The sequence below is a fragment of the Hemitrygon akajei genome, chromosome 22, assembly GCF_048418815.1.
Source record: "Hemitrygon akajei chromosome 22, sHemAka1.3, whole genome shotgun sequence".
Lineage (NCBI taxonomy): Eukaryota > Metazoa > Chordata > Chondrichthyes > Myliobatiformes > Dasyatidae > Hemitrygon > Hemitrygon akajei.
In genome coordinates this window covers 58,811,738-58,839,687 of record NC_133145.1, presented here as the reverse complement: position 1 = coordinate 58,839,687, position 27,950 = coordinate 58,811,738, and the positions used below count along the sequence as shown (strand labels likewise).

Here is a 27,950-nt window from a genome sequence, read left to right as displayed (position 1 = left end):
ATATAGCCCTGATGAAGGGTCTCTGTCTGAAACATTGACTCTTTATTCATCTCCATGGATACAGAGTTCCTGTGTCATTTTGAGTTAATTTGGATTTCCAGCATTTACAGAATCTTTTGTGTTCATTATTGATGTTTGCCTTCATGAAGAGGCAGCTCCTGAAATGTAAGTGGCCCAGGATCTTGTCTTTTACTGTCAGATGGCAGTGTTGCACAGATGAGATTTTGGCCTCTGAGTTCCTGAAAATGCAAGCACTATTTGTATGTTTCTGCTTGGATGACCTCAGTCCTGGAGTGTCATCTCCGTATGTTGAACAGTAGTCCCTGGGAAGTTTGTTGAAGGTGAGATGTAGCACTGTGGTGAGAGAAACTGAAAAATCTGTTGGGGTAATGATGCAGCCTTGCTTCATGCCAGATTTTGCTGAGATTGGTTCTGTTCTAAGTTAATTGATTAGGCTAATTGCTTGCATGCCATGATAAAGTAAGCATGACATTACCTGGAATGTGAGGAAAGTGCTCCACAGTCCTTCCTGGTGGAAGGAAACAAAGGTCTTGGTGAGTCATAAGAAGCTCGCTCATTGGTGCTGCTCCTCATCTCTTATCTTGGAGATGTTGACTGGTAAATGGCTTGTCTACTGTGCTTCCAGATAGATGGAATCCACAATGATTTGGGGAGCAATGCCTTGGCTGTTGAGAAGAGCTGGTTTAAGAGGATCCTGTTGAGGATGATATAACAAGTTAGTGTCTTGATTGTTTATGTTGATTAGATACTACATTTTGTGAAAATAAATAGTTCTCCTTTGATAATGAACAGTTCACAATCTTGTATTCATATAAATATAGCTATTCAGATTATAACATTTAAATAGCTGTTTTTCCCCAAAAATAAGTAACAGAACTAACCTATGGCATAAATAAACAAGACATTTTTTTATTGAAAATCCTGGAAGTAATCAGCAGGTGAACCAGCATCTAAGAAGACAGAAATGGCTAACATTTCAATACGATGATCTCCATTACCTAGAAATTTAGAAATCAAATCTATCTTTCATCCCATTCCTCTGCGACTAAGAATCCCATGTGACCTTCTAGCTTTCAACCCACCTGTAGAGCAAATTCCCAGTAACATTTCTCTTTATTACATTTTCTCCTTGTTTCTCTCAGCAACCAATAATAATTAATTGGTATGTCTATCTTTGTATATACTCAACAGCTGGCCTATTGATCTTGCCTTTCCTGTCTTGTGATTTAACTGCCTATCATGTTCCACTATGGTAGTCCTGTCAATCCACACTCCTGTGAGTATTCCTTTTTATCTTCTGCAAGACACCCAAAATGCCTGGCATCCTTCCCTGTCATCCCCTGCTGTCAAAGTTTTTTTTTTCTGTCATGAACAAACTACTTTTTATCATCTTTCTTGGGATTCTGGTTTTTGCAAAAACCTGGCTTTCCATTGATGGATCTTTCTCTCTTACCAGTGGCATGTAGCCCGACTTCATATTCAGAAACATCCATTGCCAAGCCAAACACTGGAGACTAAATTTATAAAGTATACAACTTGAATTTTCCATGGCTACAAGAATCATTATGTACCCCTCACAAGTATTCATCATTTTGGAGCTTAGAAAGAGAAGTATCCATGGGTAATTCAGCCTTACAAAAAACAGCAATCAGGAAGAGCCTGGATTTCTACTTCATCCTTTCTCTGATCATATTCATTTTGCACCATTGGTCACTGAAATCAGGAAACCTTTTCCAAGTTTCTCCCCACTAACCCTGAAGCCATTGGTGGTTGCCTAAAACCTGCCATTTTTGAGTTAAGGCTCAGATCTACGTATTGGACTGTGGTCAGCTGAGAAGAGAAAGTTCATAGCAGCCCACCTTAGCATAATTGTTTTGGTAATTTAATATTACAAATTGGAAAAGATGTCGGCAACTTGTAGTATCATAATCTATTTTTAAATGGAATAGAAACCTGTAAATCCCTACCTTTGTACTCTACGGTCTATACTTTTTCATTGTAAAAGTTAATGAAAGCTAAGTGAACCTGAAAGCATAGTTTCCAAAGTTGGCTGATGTTTCTTGGAGAGCAAATTTCTTTAAATGTGTTACAGAAGAGTAAAACACTGCTGTAATCTTTCAATTGCTGGAAGTTTGTCTTGCTAATTTGCAACTTTAGAAAGGGAGATATATTTCTCTGTATTTTTATCTAGTTCCACTAGTTATAGAATATAAAAAATGATAATGCTGTGTAGCTTCTGCTACAATGGCAATATTAACAATGAACAGATACTACTTTCTCCAGGACAGGAATGATGAAAGGAATTGAACAAAAATATTGCATATGTTGTATAACTTTTGAAAATGCTACATAAAACTTATAAGATTCTGCTTTTGATTTGTTATTAGAATGTATTTTTGTTATCTACACATTCTAGGAAGTGTGAAAGTATACGCAACATGTATATTCTTGGCTACCTGTAAACAAGAGTTCTGATGTATTTTGCAAGCATTTTATCTTGCAAGATAACGGAAGAGTGCCAGTAGTAGCATCAACTTTATTGGCTGTATAAATTTACATGTATAAGGAATACATGATCAGAATTGTAGAAATAAATGACTTTTTATGGTATTAGGATAAGTTTAATCTTGCTCATTGCATGCAAAATTGAAGGAGGGTGGGAAGCTGACATGAAGCTTGGAAGTTCTTTTCCAGTTCTGTGGACTTACTGCTGAGATGTGCCTATTTCTACGTATCTATAATGTATGCATACACAGATTGTATGTATTGTATGGATAATGCAGAATGTTATTGATGAATGTAGTCTTATTTTAAGATTTACATAACTGCTATCAACTGTTTAGGCTTTATTCACTTAAATTGCTTCTGGGGAAAATAAATCATTCCAACTCATTTCTGGATTGGATTCAATTATGCAGAAAAATTGAAGTGTTGGTCAACCTGTAAATAATTAACTGCAAATGTAATTTTAATATAATTTTCAAAATGGAATTTGATAAACATTTGAAAGAAATAGTTTTTAAAAGCTCTGAACAAAGGACAAGGGAATGCAGCTAAATGAAAGCTTGTTAAGAGTCAGCACCAGCATAATGAGCTGAATCACTTCCATCTCCACAATATCGTAATACAATTCTATAAATGTTCCATGTGAGGACTTGATACGGTATTGTGAATTACAGTTTTAAAAAAATCTTAACTTTTTTTTCTAGTTTGGAAGGTCAAAGGGGATATGATTGAAGTTTCCTGGCTATTCAGGCAAACTAGGTAAATAAATTAATTACACAGGTTGGAAGCTCTGGCTTGTCTAAAAATTGAATCAGAATCTAAAGTAGTAAGGAAAGGATCCAAATCTGATTTATTTTCTGCTGTTAGTTGATCTTGGATAATGTAGCAATTGTCCTCTATGCTTGTGATGCAAAGAGGAAAATCATTCAGATCTCTGCTTCTGACAGCTATCCAATGACATCCTGTAACTTGTATCAGCTGAGGATGGTGTAGAATTAAAATTGGGTTTGATCCTGCCTACTGTTGAATAGTTAGCATTCACTGTGTTGGCACCAGGAAAGTAAGGCCTTTTGGCCATTGGAAGCAAATATAGCTGAGCTCAGGCTAGGGCAGAAGTGGTTAAACAAAAAATAAATTTGTGTGATTGTTCATAGCAGTCCTTTTATACTGTACTTGATGCTGCATGGCCTTGGTTGGACCACATATTGAATACTTTGAACAGTTCTGATTACTTCATTATTGGGAAAGTCTGTTGCTGTTGGGTGAATTGCAGCTTTTATTTACCCAAATGTTTATAGAGCCTCAAATATTAAGTTATGAAATGAGAATTATACAAACTAGAAACACATTTGCTGGAATACAGAAAAATGTAGGTGAGGCTTGTTGTGTTTGAAAGAAATTGATGGGGAGGTAAAGAGAAACTGACTGGTAAGAGTGTCCCAGGCAAGGAGATGTAACTTAAAAATAAAGTGTGGACAGTTCATTCAAAACTAAGTGAATATGTGGAACTCTTTTGGAAAAGATACGAACAGTAAGTTTTGCAAATGGTTCAGAGGGATTATAGATGCTGGAAAGTGAGTCAACTGAGGATAAAAGCAAATCAAGATCTCTTTGATGACAATAGGATTTAGGAGTAAATGGTTTATGGCATTCCTTTATTCCCTTGGAGCTAGGTTTCTCACCCAGGGTTCCCTGGAACCCTAGGATTCTGTGAGAGGTCGCCAAGGGTTCCATGAGAGATGGTGTTTTTTAAACAAAAAACATCATTTTTTTTAACTTTGCGCAGCATGCGATGTTAGTGTTCATAGTGGTGGGCAGTGACTAAGCAGTCCCGTTAGCAATCTCCTTAGAGGTCTCTCAGCCCAGTGTAAGGCAGTGTGCAGTAGGGCCATATTTATTTGGTTGATTCCATTCTCGGTTTTTGATGCAAGATAGGGGCAGCCATTGATAATTGGTGAGTGCTGTATTGCATGCAGGGGAGACTGTTGATAATTTGGTGAGTGCTGCATTGCACAGAGGGGAAGATGGTAGACTGATGAGGAGCACGAAGTGCATTTTCGGAGCATTGAATGGACTCACCCAACTTGGGCTGTGACGTCAGCCCCTCCCTCCGAGTTACCTCCCCAACTTGCCTTTGAATGTCGCCAACTGACTTAAGGTAGTGAACAAATTATCAGTGTAGTAGAAAATTGGAGGGATTTTTTTCATTCTAAGGTAGGGATTTTTTTATACGCTATGACTCAGTTGCTGGCTTGCTGCTTTGCTGTTGTTGTAAACATTGCAAAAGGTGGATCGTGTAGGTTGGAAGTGAATTGTATTGTGAAGTTTTGTATTTTTTTGCAGTTTTCTCATTTAGTTATTTATTATGCCATTCTTATTATGCAACGAAAAAGTCTGTCTTTTTGATGAAAGCTACTTATCAATGGGTTTTACATGGACTAGTAATCCAAGTTGATCTGTTCCATTGTGCCTAGTCTGTGGCAAACAACTTACAAATGCAGCAATGGCTCCAGCAAAATTGAAAAGGCACTAAACTACAAAGCATAGCTATATGACATATGAAAGTGCTGATTATTTTAAAGGGCTGTTTTAAAGGGCTTAACAGAGTAAAGCTTTTGTTCACAAAGTCACAGTTAAAGGGTTCAGGAAGTAAGTTATTTAGTAGGAGAAGTTACTACCCAGAAAAGGAAAAGTCACACAGTTGGTGAGAACCTTATAATGCCAGCATGTCATAGTGGGCAAAAAGTCAGGACAAGATGCTGAACGAGAATTTGAAAATATTTCACTCTCAAACAGTACATCAACCTGTTGATGACACGTCACATAATGCTGAATAAGTTTTGTGTGATAAACTGAAAAACAACAGCTTTTCTATCCGGGTTGATGAGTCAATAGGTTTCTCTAATAAATGCATTTGTAAGATTGGTGAATGATGGTGAAATTCACCACTTTTTTCTGTTGCAAAGAGCTGTCCAAAACAAGTAAAGGCCAAGATACATTTTGTCTTCATATCTGGAAACACAAGGTCTATCTTGGAGGAACTGTGCTGGCATCTGTACTGATGGTGTCCCATCAATAGCTAGCCCCATGAGAGACTTAGTTTCTCTTGTAAAACAAAATTCTGATGTTGTCACAACACACTGCTTCAACATTGTCAATAAATTTTCATGTTGTAAATAGCATTAATTAAAATTAATTTACAGCCTTTATTTAAATTAAATCTACAGAGCCTATCTTTAGAAAAATTAAATCCCATTTTGGCTTAAGACAGTTATTTAACAGAATTTTATTATGTTTGCCTTAAGAGTTTTTAAAATTATGAAAGGGAAAGAGATTAATTTCAAGAAAGGTAAGCTAAACATAATCACCTGTTTTTTTAAAGAATGTTTGGCTAAAAATTCATTTTCTTCTCAAAAGAGCATCGACAATTATTTATGACTTACTGATCATGCTAATGTACCATGAGCTGTAGATATAATAATTTTTATGCAGGGGTTCCTTGAGACCTGAAAATTATTTTAAGGGTTCCTCCAGAGCAAAAAGTTTGAGAAAGGCTGCCTCAGAGACTTGGGTTTTGTTCTTCACTTGAGGTATGCTGTAACCAAAATGTGCAAATCAGGAAAGTAGAGGAGAAGCTATTTGTTTGCTTTTCTTTTTTGAAGTCAAATTTGGCTAGAATGATATAGGTAGAATGTCATCTGAATGGTTGATATGATTCTGCTGTTTTCTTTGTCATTTCCAGATACATTGGGAGGTCAGATTCTATAACTATCAGCGTATGGAATCATAAGAAAATCCATAAAAAACAGGGTGCGGGTTTTCTTGGCTGCGTACGACTCCTTTCCAATGCCATAAATCGCCTTAAAGATACTGGTTGTGAGTATAAACAGTTGAAAAACATAGATACATTAGATTATTTTAACTTTCAGTTTTTAATCTCTGTTAACATCTTGCTTGTCTTGACATCAGAACTTGTTTTCTTTGTGTACAATGTCCGGTGTATGTTACTAAAAAGGGCTTCTTTGGTTTGTTACGAGTAGGAATGTTTCTTTGTCTGTTAAATGTTTCTCTCGCCGTTGTTTCGCTTTAGAATGGCTGATATGGTAATTGTATTCATTTGTTAATCAATGGGGAATGTTATTGTGTTTTGTGAGGCTGGGAACTTGGGGGAGGGGTTGCGCGGGCTTGGGGGTGAAGGGAGTCGGCAGGAGAGACAGACGAGGAAGGTGGACGGGCGCTGGATGGCTCGTAGGATCACCGCGACTGGCGCTAGACGGCTCGTAAGACCCCCGGGTGGTCCCAGGGGTGACGACGTGGCTGTTGGATGATTCGTTGATTGAGCTCCTACGATGTGCACTACACTGACTGAACTTTGATAAGTTGGCGCCTTTTGTTTTTTTCTTTCCTTGTATATATATTGTATTGCCTAATACTTCTTTAGTTAATGTTAGTAAATTCTATAAAGTGTATGTCATATCGGTATTTGGTGTGAAGTTGATACGGTGAGCGGCGCGAGGCATAAACTCGATTCTCACAGCACCTGCGTGTACGGGAGGTGGGTTGGTGTGTGGCTGGATCTCCTTTTCCCCTAGACATATACCAGCCTGTTGGGTAAGTGTTACATTTGTTTTCTGTTTCTGAAGAAGTCTTCAAGTGGGTTAACTCAGTTTCTCTTTCCACAGATGCTGCCTGACCTGCTGAACATTTCTAGTAATTTCTGTTTTGATTTCAGGTTTCCCTCATCTCCAGTTTTATTTTGATTTTTAATGATGTCCCTCAAAAGGAATTGGTTTTAGTTGGTGAAGCTCAAAGAGCAACAACAAACTGATTTTCTATTTGTTGCTCTTCTGACAAATGTTGACCTGAAGTTTCATGCTTTCAACATATTGAAGGTTGAATATTGTGAAAATGAGTTGTTTTTCTCTGATCCTTAAGAATTATTCATTATCTTAATGTTCTTTGCCACATTTAAACATATTTGAGCACCAGTGTCTAGCAAAAGTAAATGGAACAAAATAGATTTAGTTTCCTTTTGTTAAATTATTATCATCTTATACTGTTGTAAGGATTATTAAGTGACATCTGAGGGTAGCAGTTGTCAGGTTACAGATATATCTGTCACAGTTGTTTTGCCACCAAGATTAAAGAGGGCAGGTGAAAATTCACCTTTAATCTTGTAAATACCTCGTAATCTTGACCATATAATGATAGGAAGGAAGGAAAAAGATAAAAAAGGAAATAGGTTATTACCTCAAGATTTCCTTGTATATCTTCCACACACACTTTCAACGGTCTCTCTAAAAGATCCAATCATGCTTTATTTTAACAAAGCTGGGGTGTTCTGATTGTTTACCTTTCAAAATAATGGAAAAGTTATATATTCTCTTTAGGTCAGAAGACACAGATATTAGGAGCAAAATTAAGCCATTTGGCCCATTGAGTAGGTTTGACCATTCCATAATGGCTGATTTATTAACCCTCATAAACTTTTTCTCTCACCTTCTCCCCATAACCTTTGCCCTAACTGATCAAGAACCTGTCAACTTCCACTTTAAATATGCCCAATGACTTGACTTTCACAGCTGTCTGTGGCAGTGAGTTCCACAGATTTGCTACCCTCTGGTAAAAGAAATTCCTCCTCATCTCTTTTCTAAATTGACTTGTGTTCTGAGGCTATACCCTTTGGTTTTAGACTCCACCCACTATAGCAAACATCCTTTCCATGTCCACTCTACCTAGGCCTTTCAATATTCAATAGGTTTCAGTGAGATGCCCCTCTTCTCCCCCCCCCCCCCATTCTTCTAAACTCCAGTGAATACAGGCCTTAGAGCAACCAAACACTCTTCATATATTAACCCTTTCATTCCCAGAATAATTCTCATGAACCTCCTCTGGACCCTCTCCAGTGCCAACACACCTTTTTTTAGATAAAGAGCCCAAAGCTGCTCAATACTTCCAGTACAGTCTGAAAGGAAAGGTTAAAAGTTTGAGAGAGCCATGGTTTTCAAGGGATATTGGAAACTTGGTTAGGAAAAAGAGAGATATCTACAATAAATATAGGCAGCTTGGAGTAAATGAGGTGCTTGAGGAATATAAAGAATGTAAGAAGAATCTTACGAAAGAAATTAGAAAAGCTAAAAGAAGATACGAGGTTGCTTTGGCAAATAAGGTGATAATAAATCCGAAGGGTTTCTACAGTTATATTAAATAGCAAAAGGATAGTGAGGGATACAATTGGTCCCTTAGAGATTCAGAGTGGACAGCTATGTGTGGAGCTGAAAGAGATGGGGGAGATTTTGAACAATTTCTTTTCTTCTGTATTCACTAAGAAGGATATTGAATTGTGTAAGGCAGGGGTGTCAAACTCATTTGAGGTCACGGGCCGGATTGAGCAAAATGCAGCTTCATGCGGGCCGGATCAGTCGGACGCGTGCGAACGCAGCTTTTGTTGCCTCCGTTTTTTCGGCCTGCTCTCATGTGTCTCAGTCTCTGCTATAACTACAAAGTGTTTCACTTTACAAATTCCGTTTCTTATGAAGAAGACTGCCGAGCAAGACTGCCGAATAAACACTAAAAACCCTGAAAACCTGGTACCTGAATAAACTCAGCATTAGCCATATCATACGCCATAGGCGCTTCGATTACTGGGGCCAGCTTTAATAGTAATTAGATATTATCTCGCGGGCCAAAGATAATTCCACCGCGGGCCGGATTTGGCCCGCGGGCCTTGAGTTTGACATATATGGTGTAAGGTAAAGGAAACAAGTAGGGAAGTTATGGAAAATATGACGATTAAAGAGGAGGAAGTACTGGCGCTTTTAAGGAATATAAAAGTGGATAAATCTTCAGTTCCTGACAGGATATTCCCTAGGACCTTGAGGGAAGTTAGTGTAGAAATAGCAAGGGCTCTGACAGAAATATTTCAAATGTCATTAGAAACGGGGATGGTGCCGGAGGATTGGCGTATTGCTCATGTGGTTCCATAGTTTAAAAAGGGTTCTAAGAGTAAACCTAGCAATTATCAGCCTGTCAGTTTGACGTAAGTGGTGGGTAAATTAATGGAAAGTATTCTTAGAGATGGTATATATAATTATCTGGATAGACAGGGTCTGATTAGGAACAGTCAACATGGATTTGTGCGTGGAAGGTCATGTTTGACAAATCTTATTGAATTTTTTGAAGAGGTCACGAAGAAAGTTGACGAGGGTAAAGCAGTGGATGTTGTCTATATGGACTTCAGTAAGGCCTTTGACAAGGTTCTGCATGGAAGGTTAGTTAGGAAGGTTCAATCGTTGGGTATTAATATTGAAGTAGTAAAATGGATTCAACAGTGGCTGGATGGGAGATGCCAGAGAGTAGTGGTGGATAACTGTTTGTCAGGTTGGAGGCCGGTGACTGGTGGTGTGCCTCAGGGATCTGTACTGGGTCTAATGTTGTTTGTCATATACATTAATGATCTGGATGATGGGGTGGTAAATTGGATTAGTAAGTATGCAGATGGTACTAAGGTAGGTGGCGTTGTGGATAATGAAGTAGGTTTTCAAAGCTTACGGAGAGATTTGGGCCAGTTAGAAGAGTGGGCTGAACAATGGAAGATGGAGTTTAATGCTGATAAGTGTGAGGTGCTACATTTTGGTAGGAATAATCCAAATAGGACATGCATGGTAAATGGTAGGGCATTGAAGAATGCAGTAGAGCAGAGTGATCTAGGAATAATGGTGCATAGTTCCCTGAAGGTGGAATCTCATGTGGGTAGGGTGGTGAAGTAAGCTTTTGGGATGTTGGCCTTTATAAATCAGAGCATTGAGTATAGGAGTTGGGATGTAATGTTAAAATTGTACAACGCATTGGTAAGGCTGAATTTGGAGTATTGTGTACAGTTCTGGTCACTGAATTATAGGAATGATATCAACAGAATAGAGAGAGTACAGAGGAGATTTAGTAGAATGTTACCTGGGTTTCAGCACCTAAGTTACAGAGAAGGGTTGAACAAGTTAGGTCATTATTCTTTGGAGCTTAGAAGGTTATGGGGGGACTTGATAGAGGTATTTAAAATTATGAGGGGGATAGATAGAGTTGACGTGGATAGGCTTTTTCCATTGAGAGTAGGGGAGGTTCAAACAACAGGACATGAGTTGAGAGTTGGGGGCAAAAGTTTAAAGGTAACACGAGGGGGAATTTCTTTACTCAGAGAGTGGTAGCTGTGTGGAACGAGCTTCCAGTAGAAGTGGTAGAGGCAGGTTCGGTATTGTCATTTAAAGTAAAATTGGATAGGTTTATGGACAGGAAAGGAATGGAGGGTTATGGGCTGAGTGCGGGTCAGTTGGACTAGGTGAGAGTAAGTGTTCAGCACCGACTAGAAGAGCCGAGATGGCCTGTTTCCATACTGTAATTGTTACATACGGGATAGTAGGATGTAATTGGGTGGCCGGGGTTCATTGAGCCAGAAGGGCCTGTTACTGTGCTGTATCTCTAAAGATAAAAGGTCCTGTAAAAGTTTTTTTAGACTTTTTCAATAGTGAAGAACTCAAGCTTCACTAGTTATTGTACACAACTGGAATCATTTATAAAACCCTTCTGTACTAGTTCCAGAGCCTTCACATCTGCCCTTAAGTCTGTTGCCCAGAAGTTAGACTTTCCTGTAAACTGGATTAACTATCATATACATAAAGTACATTAAAATGGGTGTAAGGACAAATTTCATTACTATGGTGAGGTACTTGACTGTATATCATTATAATAAAAGGTCTTCATTCAATATCATCTAAGTTTTAAACTTCTAATCATACTTTATACAATAGCCTCCACACAAAATAACCTCGTGACATTTTATAAGCAATTGAAATGTGTACCAGTTGTGTTTTAGTATAACAACTTGTCATCTGTTATAATTCATTTGCGTCATTATGACACTGTGGATTATAATGCAGTGTACCAGTGGACCATGAGTGTCGGAGCAGGAGTGAGTGCTATCATTATTTATAAAGAAGAAAAGTGCTAGGCAAACTCAAAGGTCTTAAGGTTGATAAGTCACCTGAGCCAGATGGACAGCATCCCAGAGTTCTGATAGAGGTTGCTGAAGAGATAACAGATGCATTGGTCATGACCTTTCAAGAACTGCTTGATCCTGGCATGGTCCTCGAGGACTGGAAGATTACAAATGTCACTCCACTCTTGAAGAAGGGAGGAAGGCAAAAGAAAAGAAATTATAGGCCAGTTAGCCTAACTTCAGTGGTTGAGAAAGTGTTGGAGTCTATTATTATGGATGAGGTTTCGAGGTATTTGGAGACCAATGATAAAGTAAATCTAAGTCGGCATGGTTTCTTTAAAAGGAAATCTTGCCTGATGAATCTTGTTAGAGTACGTCAAGGAAGTAACAAGTAGGGTAGACAAAGGAGAGGCGGTGGATGTCATTTACTTGGATTTTCAGAAGGCATTTGATAAGGTGTCACACAAGAGGCCGCTTAATAAGATAAAATCCTATGGCGTTATAGGAAAGATGCTGGCATGGATAACAGAATCGCTGACAGGCAGGAGTTAGCAAGTTAGAATAAAAGAGATCTTTTCTGGTTGGCTGCTGGTGGCTAGTGGTGTCCCTCAGGGGCTAGTATTGGGACTGTTGTTTGTTAATGATTAAGATAATGGAATTGATGGCTCTGTGGCAAGGTTTGCAGATGATACGAAGATAGGTGGAGGGGTAAGTAGTGCTGAGGAAACAATGCAATTTCAGCAGGGCTTGGACAAGTTGGAAAAATGGGCAAAAAAAGTGTCAGATAAGGAATACAGTGTTGGGAAATGTATGATAATGGATTTTGAAATAAGGAACAAAGGTACAGACTATTATCTACGTTTGTAAATGGGGAGAAGGTTCAAACATCAGAGGTGCAAAGCAACTTGGAAGTTCTTGTGCAAGACTCCCAGAAGGTTAATTTACAGGTTGAGTTTGTGGTAAAGAAGTCAAATGCAATGTTGGCATTTATTCCAAGGGGAATAGAAAATAAAAGCAAGGAGATAATTCTGAGCCTTTGTAAGATAACAGTCAGGCCGCACTTAGTGTATCGTCAACAGTTTTGGGCCCTCGTATTTCAGAAAGGATGTGTTGTCATTGGAGAGAGTCCAGAGGAGGTTCACGAGGATGATTCCAGGAATGAAGGGATTAACATATGAGAAACATTTGGCAGCTTTGGGCCTGTACTGACTGGAATTTAGAACAATGCAGAGCATCTCATTAAGACCTACCGAATATTGAAAGGACTAGATAGAGTGGATGTGGAGAAGGTGTTTCCTATGGTGGGTGTACTCAGAACTGGAGGGCACAGCCTCAAACTTGAGGGGCAACTCTTTAGGATGGGGTAAAGAGGAATTTTCTTTAGCCAGAGAGTAGAAAATCTGTGGAATGCTTTGCTACAGACTCTGGTATATGCAAGGAGGAAGTTGATCATTTCCAGATTGGTCAGGGCATCAAAGGATATGGTGAGAAGGCAGGTGAACAGGTTTGAGTGGTATCTGGGATCAGCCATGCTGGAATGGCGGAGCAGTCTCAATGGGCTGAATGGCTTAATTCTGCTCCTATGTCTTATGGTCTTATACAGTTAATCACTGTAGATTAACAATGATTTTAAAAATATCTGAGCTGCTAACTTTGAAACTTGATTTGACATGGCAGTGCTAAGTATTTTTAAGAATAAACTATTGACTCGAAATGTTCCTACTTTTTACAGACCAGAGGCTGGATCTATGCAAACTGAGCCCTAATGACAATGATACAGTAAGAGGGCAGATAGTAGGTATGTGAAATATAGTGTTATTGTTTTTAAGACACAAAGCAGTGAAATAATTTAAATATTCACAAATGCCTCTATATACTATTCAATTTTCTGAGAAAGTCACAGGACTAGGTGAGCGGTCAAATTAAGTTTATTTTTATCACTCTTGGTTAGAGACAGTTCTCAGGAATGGGGCATCATAATTTTCCCAGAGATTTAAAATCCAAGATAATGGCCAGAAAGTTTAATCATAATTTAGAAACTGGGCACAGTTGCCTTGAAAATGGAGAATATAGGGGCATAAGCTGAAAATTAGACACTGGTCATTTAAAAGTGAAATTAGGAAATTGTTAATTTTTTCATCTAAAATGCTGTGGTTTGTGCCCAAGTAATTTTTTTCATATTTGGGTTGATTGGCTTTATTAGATCCAGGGACTTTGTCATTCTTGAGTATTTGTATTTTTTTCATGTTTAAAATGTATATAAATAAATTAACTGAACTAGTTTATTTATTAACAGTGAGTCTTCAGTCTCGGGATCGAATAGGCAGTGGAGGTCCTGTGGTAGATTGCAGTCGTTTGTTTGACAATGACTTGCCAGATGGGTAAGAAATTAATAATATATTTGGGAAGCTTTGTAGAAAGCCAAAGCATTTTATAAAATGTTGTGAATTGCTAATAGTAAGTAAATAGTAAAAGGTGATAAAGGGGACTGCTCCAGGAATTAAGATTTAAAATGTACACTCTTGATTGCTTTCATTACTTTGTGTCATTATCCTGAACAAGCAAAAAAAAATTTGAGGTACAAGAAATCTGCAAAAAAAATTGTCACTGTTTGGTCTTTATATTTTTCTATTTCTTGTTGTTTGCATTTTATTGCTGCATGTGCAACAACAAACTAATGTGATTAAGCTTCACTATTATAAGTAGAAGTGAAAGTGTTATGCATTAGACTGATTAGACATCTTTGGAACATGAGAGATGGAATTAACATTTTATGGTAGTTTCCTTTACTGAGCCATAGTAGTTCTACCTGACCTGCTGCATTTTACAAATACCTATTTTTATCTTTGAAACTTGTAGCATCTACATTTTTTTGTTTTGTAAACTGTAATTTCATTTTAGAGAGAGATAGCTACAACATATCAGCTTCTCAAACATTTATTGCTGTATTTCTAATCACGTGGGGAAAATCCATTTGTAAGTAGATTTTCCTTTGATACAGCAATATATTTCATTGCATTGAAAATCTGAAGTTAATCATAAAGGAACAGAGAAATGATATAAAACAAAAATGCACTGTTAATGTAAACCAAAGGTTTTGAAAGGAGTGTACGGTAGCAAATAAAGTGATTAAGTTACAGCCTGAGGAATAGAGGGTCACCTGGGAGCAGCAGTAGGTGTACATAGAAATGAGGTACTAACCAGACAAGACTGCAAAACAGTCACATGTCATCAAATTTCCCTTTGCGGTCTATGTCTGACTGCACTCACAGCAATATGATGGAGTCCCAACTGTCTTCTGAAATGGCTTAGCAAGTTTCTCACTTGCATCAAGATCACAATATGATAACAAGGGAAGCAAGGTTAAAACTGGAGAGAATTCAGACATAACAAGGTTCTCCCCAATTTTGTTGACTTTGAAAAGTCCTTCCTGCATCAACATGTGGTGATAGCTGTCTCATAGAGCACAGCACAGTGGTCCTTTGGCCCATGATGTTATGCTGACCTTTTAACCTACTCTAAAATCAATCAAACACTTTCCTCCTTTAAAACCCTCCATTTTTCTTTCATTCATTTGCTTTTCTAAGAGTGTTTTAAATGTCCCTAATGTATCTGCCTCCAACCCCACCTGGCTGGGTATTCCACATACCCATCACTCTCTGTGTTTTAAAACAAAAATAACTTTGACATCCGCCCTATACTTTTCGTCCTATCACCTTAAAATGATGTCCCCACCCTGTTTTAGGCAAAGTATATTAGGTAAAGTACCTGATTATCCACTTGAACTATGCCTCTGATCGTCTTGTGCACTTTATCAAGTTACCTGCCATCCTCCTTCACTCCAAAGAGAAAATCCTGGGTCACTAAACTTTATCCTCGTAAGACATGTCTTCTAATCCAGGCAACTTCCTGATATATCTCTGTACCCTCTCTAAAGCATCCACATCCTTCCTATAATGAGATGGCCAGAACCAAACACAATACTCCAAGTGTGTGTTACCAGGCTCAGTTTAGGCAATTGCACCTTAAGATAAGGATTGGCTGTAGAACAAAATGAAAGAGAAGGTTCCTTATTGAGAAGTGTGACTCTGGATTTTTCTTCCCCACATGGTAAAGCCTGATTACTTGATAAGCATGTTCAAAACAGATTAATAGGTTTGGGGCACTGAGAGAAGAGTTAATTTAAGGCTTTAGAGGAAAGTGTAATTCATGTAGTAATAATATTGAAAGGCAGTGCTTGCTTTTTTATGGTGAAAAACCATTGGCACTAGAGTATTCTGTTCTAAAGTAACTGCAGAATTATAGCTCCAAAGTAACATTTTTGCTTTGGTTACATACTTCAACTAAGCTTAGGTTGAGTTTATTTTGAGAGTCATAGTTACCTAAATTTGGTATTACTCCTAAATGTGTATGATAGTCAATTTACAATTTGACAAGGAGATTTGCAATTTACAGTTGTTCTCATTGTTGACCTGTTAATATAATTAGAAAGCAGCATACATGTCAGTGTGGGAAAACTTTTTAAACAAGTTGCAAAATAGTAATAGACAGCTTTCTATTTGTAAAATAAAAGCCCGTTGAGTTAGTTTATGTGTATCCTTTGACAACAAGGTCTCCTCATTGATTTTTTTTAATGCCAAACAGTTACTAATTAGTTATGCTTATACATGTATAGGATGCAGTAGAACAGAGTCATCTAGGAATAATGTTGCATAGTTCCCTGAAGGTGGAATCTCATGTGGATAGGGTGGTGAAGAAAGCTTTTGGGATGTTGGCCTTTATAAATCAGAGCATTGAGTATAGGAGTTGGGATGTAATGTTAAAATTGTACAACGCATTGGTAAGGCCGAATTTGGAGTATTGTGTACAGTTCTGGTCACCAAATTATTGGAAAGATGTCAACAAAATAGAGCGGGTACAGAAGATTAACTAGAATGTTACCTGGGTTTCAGCACCTAAGTTGCAGGGAAAGGTTGAACAAGTTAGGTCTTTATTCTTTGGAGTGTAGCAGGTTGAGGGAGGAATTTTAAATTATGAGGGGGATAGAGTTGACGTAGATAGGCTTTTTCTATTGAGAGTAGGGGAGATTCAAACAAGAGGACATGAGTTGAGACTTGGGGGCAAAAGTTTAAGGGTAACATGAGGGGGAATTTCTTTACTCAGAGTGGTAGCTGTGTGGAATGAGCTTCCAGTAGAAGTGGTAGAGGCAGGTTCGGTATTGTCATTTGAAGTAAAATTGGATAGGTATATGGACAGGAAAGGAATGGAGGGTTATGGGCTGAGTGCGGGTCAGTGGGACTAGGTGTGAGAGTAAGCATTCAGCACGGACTAGAGGGGCCGAGATGGCTTGTTTCCGTGCTATAATTGTTATATGGTTATATGTCTTAAATTCACATCTGAAGCTAGACACCTGAAAAGCAGAGGTTTAGTTTGATCACAATGTCTCAGTTAGCTCAAATCACAAACAAGAGAAAATCTGCAGATGCTGGAAATCCAAGCAACACACAGAAAATGCTGGAGGAGCTCAGCAGGCTAGGCAGTATCTATGGAAAAAAAATACAGTTGACATTTTGGGCCGACTGCTTTTTTCCCAAAGGTGCTGCCTGGCCTGCTGAGTTCCTCCAGCATTTTATGTCTTAGTGGCTCTGGCTTCCAGTTTTTTTTTTATTTTTAAAGTCTTCCAACTATAATCTTTAATCTGATATTTAAGCAACACCCAGATTGTGTTCTTAATTCCTGACAGTACACCTATCAAAGGCCAGAAAACTTGTTCTTATTTTTTGCAGTTTTATTTATTTACTGGACTTTTTTTCCTATTTTAATGCTCTTGAATACTCACCATGGACTGTTCATAAAACTCTTGCTTCTTTGACAGTTAAGATAACCAAAGTCCATGTGTAAGATCTATTCACACGAATTTAGAGAACATATTTAAATCTTGTATGGAGCTCAGAAGTTATTGAGAATAGCAACATAAACTAGAGCAATAGGGTCACCTGTCCAGTATTCATTAAATAATGGGTGTTGGCCAGGGCACCAAGAAAATTGTTGATATATAAGCTATTTTGTATTGCAGACAAACAAATATAGTTTTCATTCTATGTTCAATCCATAAATATTGACCACACATAATGCAGTGCCTTTTTAATATAGCATCCACTAGCACAGAGCTGTTCTTGGAATGAGGTTTGAACCCATATATGGAAGATATAATTTGTGATAGATAATATATAATCACTTTACCAGTTCACACTTAATTCTGGGAACTAATGAGTTTGTAACCAAGTTTTGGAATGAATCTTGATGATCCTTAGTGTTAAATTGTTTCCAATATTGGCTTTGGACACATTCTTAACCCTCTTCAGGAAATGTCATTTACAATCTTTTTCTGTTCATTAGTTGGGAAGAACGAAGAACTGCCTCAGGTCGGATACAGTATCTCAATCACATCACGCGAACAACACAGTGGGAAAGACCAACTCGGTAAGCACAGGATGATGGACGTCCCTTTAGTTGCTAGCATACCTGAGGTCTGACAATGTTTGCTTTTTAAAAATAGGTGCTTTTAAAGCATTTTTTAAAAAGAATTTATCAGTGAACCATGCTAGCCTTTTAATGAGGGTTAACTTGCCAACTCACTTTTAAAATAACTTTCCCTTTGTCTTGCCTTTTCCTGAGAAGGATGCACATCCTCTTGTGTCCATTTTACCAGACATAAATGCCTTTTTCCCACATTTTTGATTGAACCACCCTAAATAAAAAAAATAATGCAGCTAATGCTCCTGCAATATGACATACTTATAAAGATGCCGTTTGGTTCTGATCAATAGTCTGTAGCATGATCTGTTGTTTTGCAAAGTATTATATAAAATGGTAACTAAGTTGAAATTCCTGAACACAATAGTTGTGTGTAATGTGCTGAAAGCACTATCCAGAGTTCAGTGCACCACCAGAATTCAATACTGCATTTCTTTGTAAATAGTCTTCTTTAGAAGTGTTTGAATTAATGTAAAGTTTAAATGCAAAATTAGTTTTAAAAAACTTTGCAATATTCCTCAGCTTAAAATTTTCTCTCCTTTTTTATTCTAGCGTTTTTCTTTTGGGGCCCATTGATATTTTTATCCTCCTATTTAAAAAAAAAGTTATTGTACTTGTTGTCAATTCCCAAATTTAGTAAGCCACCACTTTAACATGCTAAAATTGGTGAAGATCTATCCTTTGTTGTTAGGTACACGACAACCATGATGGAACAGATATATTTCTAGGTCAGGAGGGTGTGTGGCTTGAAGGATGTAGTATTGTTCCAATGCTCTTGCCGTGCTAGTTTGTTTAGTTGGTACAAATTGAAATTCTGAGGAGCCTTGACAGCAGTGGTGGATGAAATGTGTATTTGCAATGGTGAATACAGTAACAATTAATCAGGGTGCTGTGATAACGGCATATCTTGTGTTTTTGAGCAGTTACAGAAGTGAAGAATATTAAGTCATTACCTAGAATTGTGATTTGTAGATGGTATAAAAGGTTTAATGCCTTGGAGAGGGCAGGGTGCAGTGAACTGATTAAAAAAATTAACTCAGCGAGTCAGGCAATATCTACAGGGATGAATAAATGGTCAGCATTTTGGGCTGAGACTCTTCTTCGAGACTTGGTCCTGTTGAAGAGTCTCAGCTCAAAATGTCGAGCTGATTAATCCTCTCCATAGATGCTACCTGATCTGCTGAGTTTGAGCATTTTGTGTGTGTTGATCTGGATTCCCAGCATTTGCAGAATCTCTTGTGTTGATGATTAAAATGAAGATGTGCACTACTTATTTATTGGTGTTTGAATGTGGTCACCAAGGCCTCTATTTATTTGCCACCTACAATTGTCCTTGAGAAGGTTATGGTAAACTCCTGCAGTCCTTGAGGTAAAGATACTCCCACGGTGTTTTTGGATAGGTCATTTAAGAATGTTGATCTGAATGTTAACAGTATTAGGTTTCCATATTGGAGGTTATTCTGCAATAGTGATGTTTCCTTGCAGCTGAAATTAAAGATAAAGATTGGCTTTATTTACAGTGAAATGTGTCATTTGTATCCACAAATATCCACAACTTACTAATGATAACCCATATATCTTTGGAGTGTGGGAGGAGATCGGAGCACATGGATGAAACCCACTTGATCACAGGGAGAATATACAATCTCATTACAGACAGCAGTAGGAATCGAATCCCAGTCACTGAGCAATTGTGCAAACTGTTGCACTACCATGCTGCTCAATCAACATGCCTCAGGCTGTAGGTCTGAGAGATGCACGCTAGAAAATGCAGTGTATTTTGTAAATGGTGTATACAACAGCTACTCTGTGCCAGTGGTGGGGGGGGGGGGGGGAGTTGATGAATGTCTAGGCTAAAGAATGGGTTACTAGAAGAGTTGATTGCTTTGTGCTACAAGATGTCAAGCTACTTGACTTGTTTGAGTTGTACTTAGCCAAGAAAGTAGAAGTTATTTTATCACACCCCAAATTTGTGTTTTGTAGGTAGTAAAGCTTTGGGGTTTCAGGTCTGGTCTCACTAAGGCCCTGTACAGCTACAGCAAGCCATCACTGCAGCCATGCTCAAGTCCTGTTATCTTCAAAGCCCGGCATACCATTTGCCATCTTATAGGCTTGATGCATCTGGTGTAAAAGGACAGACTGGTCACATTGCATCTCTTTCCCCAAAATGTTGTCATTGAGACTATTATCTGATACCTTGTTGTTTCCACCTGGCATTCACATTGAAGACTATATTCAATAAGGAAATGCCCAAAACAATTTTTTTTTATATAGTTAGAAGCTTGCTTAGTTAACGTTTCAATATTGTCTTCTGGTTAAGTTTAGGGATTAACAGAAAGTTTACGTTTGTGTGGAAAACTTAATAAAGATTCTGTGTTTATTTAATAATATCTTATTCAATATACTGATGCCAATATTGATCTTCTATTTAAAAAATGATGCTAATACATTGGAAAGAGTTCAAAGAACATTAACAGGACTAATGCATGGTTTGGCTTGTACCAGCTGATGTTTCTTCTTATAGGATAATCTAGAAATAATGCTCACTGTTTAGGTAAAAGTAAGTGGCCCACCCAGTTAAATTTTTATTTCTTTCAGAAGGGCATAAGTATTTGGAATATATTTTCTCAAAATACAGTGGTTACAGAGTCTTGACTGTTTTTAGTTGATTAATTGGGGGTGGGTGGGGGTGGTGAAAGGTTACTGGGGTAGATGTGCAAAACTGAAGTTACAATCATGATCTTATAAAATGGCAAGGGAAGCTCAAGGCCTGCTCTCCATTTACACAGAGTTCTATAACACAGAAAACGGTCATTCAACCTGTCTAGTCCATGACAAACTGTTATTCTGCCTAGTCCCATCAACCTGCAGCTGGACCATAGCTCATCCATGTACCTAGTCAAACTTCTCTAAACTGTTGCAATCAAATCCGCATCCATTGAGAGCTTGTTTCACACTTAAAGTTCCCCTTCAGGTTGTTCTTAAGTATTTCATCTTTCCCCCTTAACTTATGACCTCTAGTTCTAGTCCTATCCAACTTTAGTGGAAAAAGCCTGCTTATATTTACTCTGTCTGTACCATTCATAATTTTGTATACTTCCATCAAGTCTCCTGTCATACTGCTTTGCTCCTAAGAATAAAGTCCTAACCAATTCAGGCTTTCCCTGTAATTTACATGTTGGAATTGACTTTCTCAGGTCACTAAATGCATTAGTTTTGCATCTAAAATTGCGATAAGTAGTTTTTTATTTTAAGGTCATTGATGAATGAAGAACCATTGACATCACCAGATAATAAGACCAGTCTCCTTCAAAACTTCCTTCATGTCAGACTGTTTCCTATCGTACAGGATGACGAATGAGTCATGAGAACGTAAACCGGCCTTTCTACATGAATTATTTCCTGAAAGGCTTGGGTTGGTGATGTCAGAGTTTCAGTGATTAATTCATTTGGATTGGCATTTTTCAGTGTGCATTTTTAAAATTCTTAGTTCATAATTAATAGCAGTTTATCAGATTCCAGCTGCTTTTAAATTGGTTTCCTGTCTCAGTGGCACCATGAGTGGGCCTTTTAAGAATCTACCTAAATTTATAAATATGTTATTGAAGATTCTCCATTTTTTATGGTTTGCAAGTGACAGAATATGAAATGTAACTTTATGTTTACCATACCGATGTTTAAACTTCCTGAATAATTCCCAAAATTAAATGAGATGATAAAGCATTAACTAATTATTAGTAGATGGAACAAATCAAAACTTGCCACATAGTCTTTGGTGTCAATTGAATTTAGAAATATCAAATATTAATTTTCTGTTCATACTCAGATTGCCTATGTAGTAATAACCAATATATCTTGTTGGAATAATCTGGACAGATTTTAATTTTGCTGGTAACATGCCATTCATAGGTGCTTTTCTTTTTTTTGCCACTATCTAATCTGTCCCTTGGTACTTTATAAATGCAGCTTCAATGCTAGAATACAAAAGGATCCCTTTTTCTCTCCCTTATAAAACTATTTTAAATTATCAGTCTGAAATTTCTTGCAGAGAATAGCTTCATTAGTCAGTCAGGTTCTCTGTTAGAAGAATTACACCAGCTGCTTGACATGCCACACCATTCCATAAATGGACTGGAATTAAATATCATTTTAACAGTTTATTTTTATCCTTTTTATTCTTTCTCCTTTCTTTCCTTTTTTTCATTTCCATTATCCCCCAATTACACAATCTATCCTTTAAGATGGCAGTCTAAATTTCCTTTCTTCCTCTCCAATCAAAGACTAATCACTGTGTGCTATTGTATTGGGAGTGCATAGTGTGACAATTATAGATAACCATTTCTGCTTCACTCTTTTTCTCCCCCTGGTCTATATTACAAAACCATTTGTAGATTGTTTGTTTGGTTTTTTAGGTATGCTGCTATCTGTGTATTTTGTCTGAGCTTTATTTTTATTAAGTATTTATAAACATTATAAATTTAATTTTCTTCAACCTTATTATAGACCTGCCTCTGAATATGCCAGTCCTGGCAGGCCACTGAGTTGTATAGTGGATGAGAATACACCAATTAGCCCAGCTAATGGAGCTTCATGTGGACAGACACCCGACCCAAGAATGGCAGAGAGGAGGGTGAGGTCACAAAGACACAGGAATTACATGAGTCGGACTCATTTGCACCTTCCACCTGATCTCCCAGAAGGTTATGGTAAGTCACTTAATTTCATTTTAGAGAATGTAATATTGACAGTTAATATAGTTCTGTATTGCATTTCAGGTGATTTCAATTGGAGTTGTTCTAAGAATTATGAACAGTTGGATTTAATGAACTTATGTATACAGAAATGTTGAGTTTCCTCTTATACCCTATATTAAAACATTTGGCAGGAAGTACTTTTTTTTGCAGTTATTGTGCATGAAGAATGCATTGGTAAAGGGTGACTATGATTCACTGATCAATCTTCACTTTGTACTTTCCTGTACAATAGCAGGAGATGGAACATCTGACACTTTACTTCCTTTCCCATCATCCAGAAACCCAGTGTTTCAGGTGAAGCAACAATTCACTAACACTTGTAATTTAGTCTGTTGCAAGGGATGCCCATTAATTGACTTGAATTAACTTTATTTCTTACATCCTTCACATACGTAAGTAGTAAAAATCTTTACATTACATCTCAGTCTAAATATGCAATCATAGTAAGTTATAATAAATAGAACAGTGAATGTAACATAGAAATACATTCAAATCAGCGTGAGTTAATCAGTCAGATGGCCTGATGGAAGAAGCTGTCCTGGAGCCTGTTGGTCCTGGCTTTTATGCTGTGGTACTGTTTCCTGGATGGCAGCAGCTGGAATAGATTGTGGTTGGGGTGACTCGGGGGCCCCCAATGATTCTTTGGGCCCTTTTTGTCACACCTGTCTTTGTAAATGTCCTGAATCATGGGAAGTTCACAACTACAGATGCACTAGGCTCTCCGCACCACTCTCTGCAGAATCCTGCGATTAAGGGAGGCACAGTTCCCATACCAGGCAGTGATGTAGCCAGTCAGGATGCTCTCAGTTGTGCCCTTGTAGAAATTTCTAAGGATTTGGGGGCCCATACCAAACTTACTCAACCGTCTGAGGTGAAAGAGGTGCTGTTGTGTCTTTTTCACTATACAGCTGGTGTGTACAGACCACGTGAGGTCCTCAGTGATGTAGATGCCGAGGAACTTAAAGCTGTTTACCCTCTCAACCCCAGATCCATTGATGTCAATAAGGGTTAGCCCATCTCCACTTCTCCTGTAATCCACAACCAGCTCCTTTGTTTTTGTGACATTGAGAGAGAGGTTTTCTTAACACCACTTTGTCAGAGAAATGACTTCTTCCCTATAGGCCACCTTGTTATTGTTTGAGATTAAGCCAATCAATATAGTGTTGTCAGCAAATATAATTAGCAGATTAGAGCTGGGGGTGGCAACACAGTCATGAATATACAGAGAGTAAAGGAGGGGACTTAGTACACAGCCCTGAGAGGCTCCTGTGTTGAGAGTCAGAGGGATAGAGGTGAGGGAGCCCACTCTTACCACCCGCTGGCAATCTGGCAGGAAGTCCAGGATCCATTTGCACAAAGCAGTGTCAATTCCAATGTTTCTGAGCTTCCTGTCAATCCTGGATGGAATTATGGTGTTAAATGCTGAACTGTAGTCCAAGATTCTCACATAAGCATCCATCTTCTCCAGATGTGTAAGGACAGTATGTAGAGTTATGGTCTTCTTTGTTGTGGAGAAACTGAATGTTTCAGTTATTTAATTGCAAAACACTATTCAGTTTCTGAAGATGGCCCTTAGCTTTCAGTTACTTGTCACTTTTTTCTTCATCCATTCATGCTCGTCTTTAGCCTCCTACACAACACCTAACACAGCATTTGAGCAATTGTGCCTCAACATCTGTTGATGTAGTCTTCAAGACTTTATATAAAATTTCAGATAATCAGCCTTTCCTGTTTGTCAGAACTGGAATGTAAGTTTATCCACCTGTGATATTGACTCAGTTTTACCTCTCTCTATGTATACTGTCTGATTTTCTAGGTACTCTCAGCATTGTCTTTCATTTCTTATTTCTGTTCTGCATATTAAATTTCTGGCAACATTTATTGATTTTTATATTCATCCTTCTCTAATTACAGTCCTCCAGACAAATCAGCTATGATTGACAAGCATTTAATCCTCTTCAATGGCATTAATACATTTTTGTTACTTGATCTCCACTCTATCACAAACACTTTCTCCATCCCTCCCATCTTTGTATTTCAAAGGGTTTTTTTCATGTTGGAGAGCCTGTGTCAGGGATTGAGAGGTTCATGGAGGGAACTCCAAACCTGTGGGATTTTGCAAACAAATGGGTGGCATTTGTTGGTGGATTAGTTTTAAATTCAGAGGTGAGAACGTGGCCTGTATGAGAGAAATGCAGATCTTGCAAGTTGTTACATGTCTTTGGAGGAATTTGCAGAGATTGGAAGGTATAGTTGGACAGCTTTAAAGTAAATTCAGTTATATGACCAAGGCTCAAGGTGAACCGCACTAGTCATTCTGTGGAATGAACTGAGATGTCTGTGATGTGGAAGGAGAGGACTGTAAAATTATAATGGGGAGAAGTATGAGTCCAAAAGAAGTGTAAGTGGTTGCTGTAGAGAAGAACAAAATCTGGTACATAAAATGTTGTTGGAGCCAGAATAATACAGTGTAAAAGCTGGATATATAAATTGACTGACAGGGTATGATAAAGTAATGATGGTGAGGGGGTGTGGTGGGGTTGGTTAATGGGTGGAGGTGTTATATTTGGGGAAAATTACTTTTTAGATCTAGTGGTCCTGGTGTGAATGCTATGTAGCCTCTTCCCTGATGGGAGTGGGACAAACAATTCATGAGTGGGATTCTTCATGATTTTGTTGGCCTTTCTCTGGCACATTTCTGTGCATATGCCCTTGATGGCGGGTAGGCTGGTGCTGTTGATGAGTTGGGCAGTTTTGACAACCTGTTGTAAAGCCTTCCTGTCTGCTACAGTGCAGTGTTCATACCATGCAGCAATACAACAAATTGGGATGATCTCTACTGTAGATATTGGAGGAAACCAGAGCATCCAGAGGAAATCCATGCAGTCACAGTGAGAGCATGCTAATTCCACACAGATGGCACCCAAGGTCAGGACTGAACCTAGATATCTGATGCTGAGAGGGAATGGTTCCAATAGCTGTGCCTCTGTACTGCTTGGGATGTAGCAGAAGAAAGTTAACTAGATCCCATTATAAGGAATATGTGCCAAACTGCAATCTTCACCATTTGGGTGGGAGTGGGAGGAAGAAAGCATTTTTTTAAAAAAAAATTACCATATCCTTCTCTGGAGTGTGTACAGTGCGCTTTTTATTCAGTATCCTTTGATGCTGAAAAACATGCAGGTGTACATGGAGAGCATGAATAATCAAATTAAATACAGCAGGTTTCTTTGCTTCACATATACTGGTCAAGCCCAATGTAACATTTCATATCTGCCTTTATTTTTCTTTATACCTTGAGACTATGTTTTTAAAAACATCTTTCACATTATTATTCCTGCTATCAGTGAGGTGGTGACTTATATTGGCATAAAATTTCACAAGAATCGGCTGTTCTGTGGCATCTAGCCAAGACAATAACTACTTCCATTTTTTTCAGCTAAAGAAGACATCATGGTAAGGCCCAATCTGCCTGCACCTGATATCCATACACAGTTTTGAGCAAGAGCTGATAGCTGGAGAATCTAGCCACTTTCTGCTTTAGTTTTCAACCCATGCAAGCTTGTGGATCTATTGGAGGTGCTCCTCCTGCTGTTAATCAACAAATTCACACAGACCTGAATGGAAACTGGCACCTTACTAATATGTGTTGTCAATCATCATGTGGTAGCATTTATAATATGATAAGTGACATTACATCATTAGTTTTGTGCTTACATGCTTTTAAACATCTCGATTCATTTTGTCATAGTCATCTTTGTCCATATCTACTATTCTGTTATGACTTTTCTTTATGGATTTTATTTTTTTTCCTCCTGTTGATCTTATCTTGCATTGTGCTCTATTTGAAGCCTGCGTCCACATTGTTTTACGGCGCTATATGGCAGCTCTGTGATGATAGCCTATGTCTTTTACCTTTCTGTCTTTTTCCATTCTTCCCTCTTTTACCATTACCTATTCTGGTTCCCCTCTCAACTCTTCTGTTCTCACCTGCCTATCACCTCCCTCTGGTTCTCCTCCTCCTTCCATTTCATCCATGGTCCACTGGCCTCTATTATCAGATTCCATTTTCTTCAGCTTTTTACCTCTTCCATCTTCTTATTCCATCCTACCTTCCTCCCTCACCTGGTTTCACCTGTCACCTGCTAGTTTAAACTCCTTCCCCACCCCTACCACCTTATAATTCTAGCTTTTTCCATCTCAACCGAAAACATTGACTGTTTATTCCTATCCACAGGTGCCGCCTGACCTGCTGAATTCCTCCAGCAGTTTGTGTGTGTTGCACACAGTTTCATCTATGCCTTTTGCACATTCCCTGGCCCTTGCCCATCTTCCAACTCTCCATCTACTGCCATCCCTTTATCACCCTTCCACCCACATAAAATTGGCAAATTACTTCTTGGAAATTGTATTATTGTTGCTGTTCATTCACAATGAAGCCTGTTGTTATGCAATGAGTTAAAACACTTAATGAAAAGATACAGAGGAATTCTCACTCAAATAGGATTAAGACTTTACTTAGCTTTAGTGGCATGATGGGTTGATAAACATTCTGGTCATTGGGAACTGCCTTAAATTACAAATAAAGGGAGCTTTGCTTAACTGTACACACTAAGTACCAACTTATATTGATGATTCAAAATAAACTGCCAGTCTTTCCATTATCATCAAATTCCCCTAGAAATTGTGTCAGGATTTTTTTTAAATGGAGGAATGAATTGACAAGTTAGTAAGTGTAGTTTTTCAGAACATTTATTGTGTATGTTGCTGGTCATTGGGTCCAAACCAATTTTTGTCACATTGTCCTTCATAGTGTTAAGATTAAGGTGTATTGTCTGCACAAGGTGCAAGTCCATCACATATGACTTAAATATGGAAATTGGAAGTATGAAGGAAACAAGCTCGTATTTTGATTTTGTTTTGTACTTATTTCAAGTTTTGGAAAAGTGTGGAGCCGGAAGCTAAATGCTTCAGAATATACTGAACAGGAAAAATTGTGCATTTGTTTTGAACTCTAGGCAGTCAGTAATAGTGGTTTGGCAGAGCTCGGGAGCCTGAATCATTTGTCAGTTATTCTGTTTGATGTGATCTGAAGTAGAGAGAGAGAATGTTTAAGAAAATCTTTTGAAATGGTCTATTCCTAT

At 38.1% G+C, this 27,950-nt stretch overlaps 1 protein-coding gene across 1 annotated transcript in view; it reads left to right on the top strand.

Moving 5' to 3' along the window:
- Positions 1 to 27,950, top strand: part of smurf2 (SMAD specific E3 ubiquitin protein ligase 2) — a 219,851-nt gene that overhangs the window by 136,582 nt on the left and 55,319 nt on the right. Inside the window, exons 5-9 of the mRNA XM_073026366.1 lie at positions 6,269 to 6,402; positions 13,248 to 13,313; positions 13,812 to 13,896; positions 17,915 to 17,998; positions 22,556 to 22,758. Coding sequence (XP_072882467.1) covers positions 6,269 to 6,402; positions 13,248 to 13,313; positions 13,812 to 13,896; positions 17,915 to 17,998; positions 22,556 to 22,758 — 572 coding nt within the window. The remainder of the gene's footprint in view (positions 1 to 6,268; positions 6,403 to 13,247; positions 13,314 to 13,811; positions 13,897 to 17,914; positions 17,999 to 22,555; positions 22,759 to 27,950) is intronic.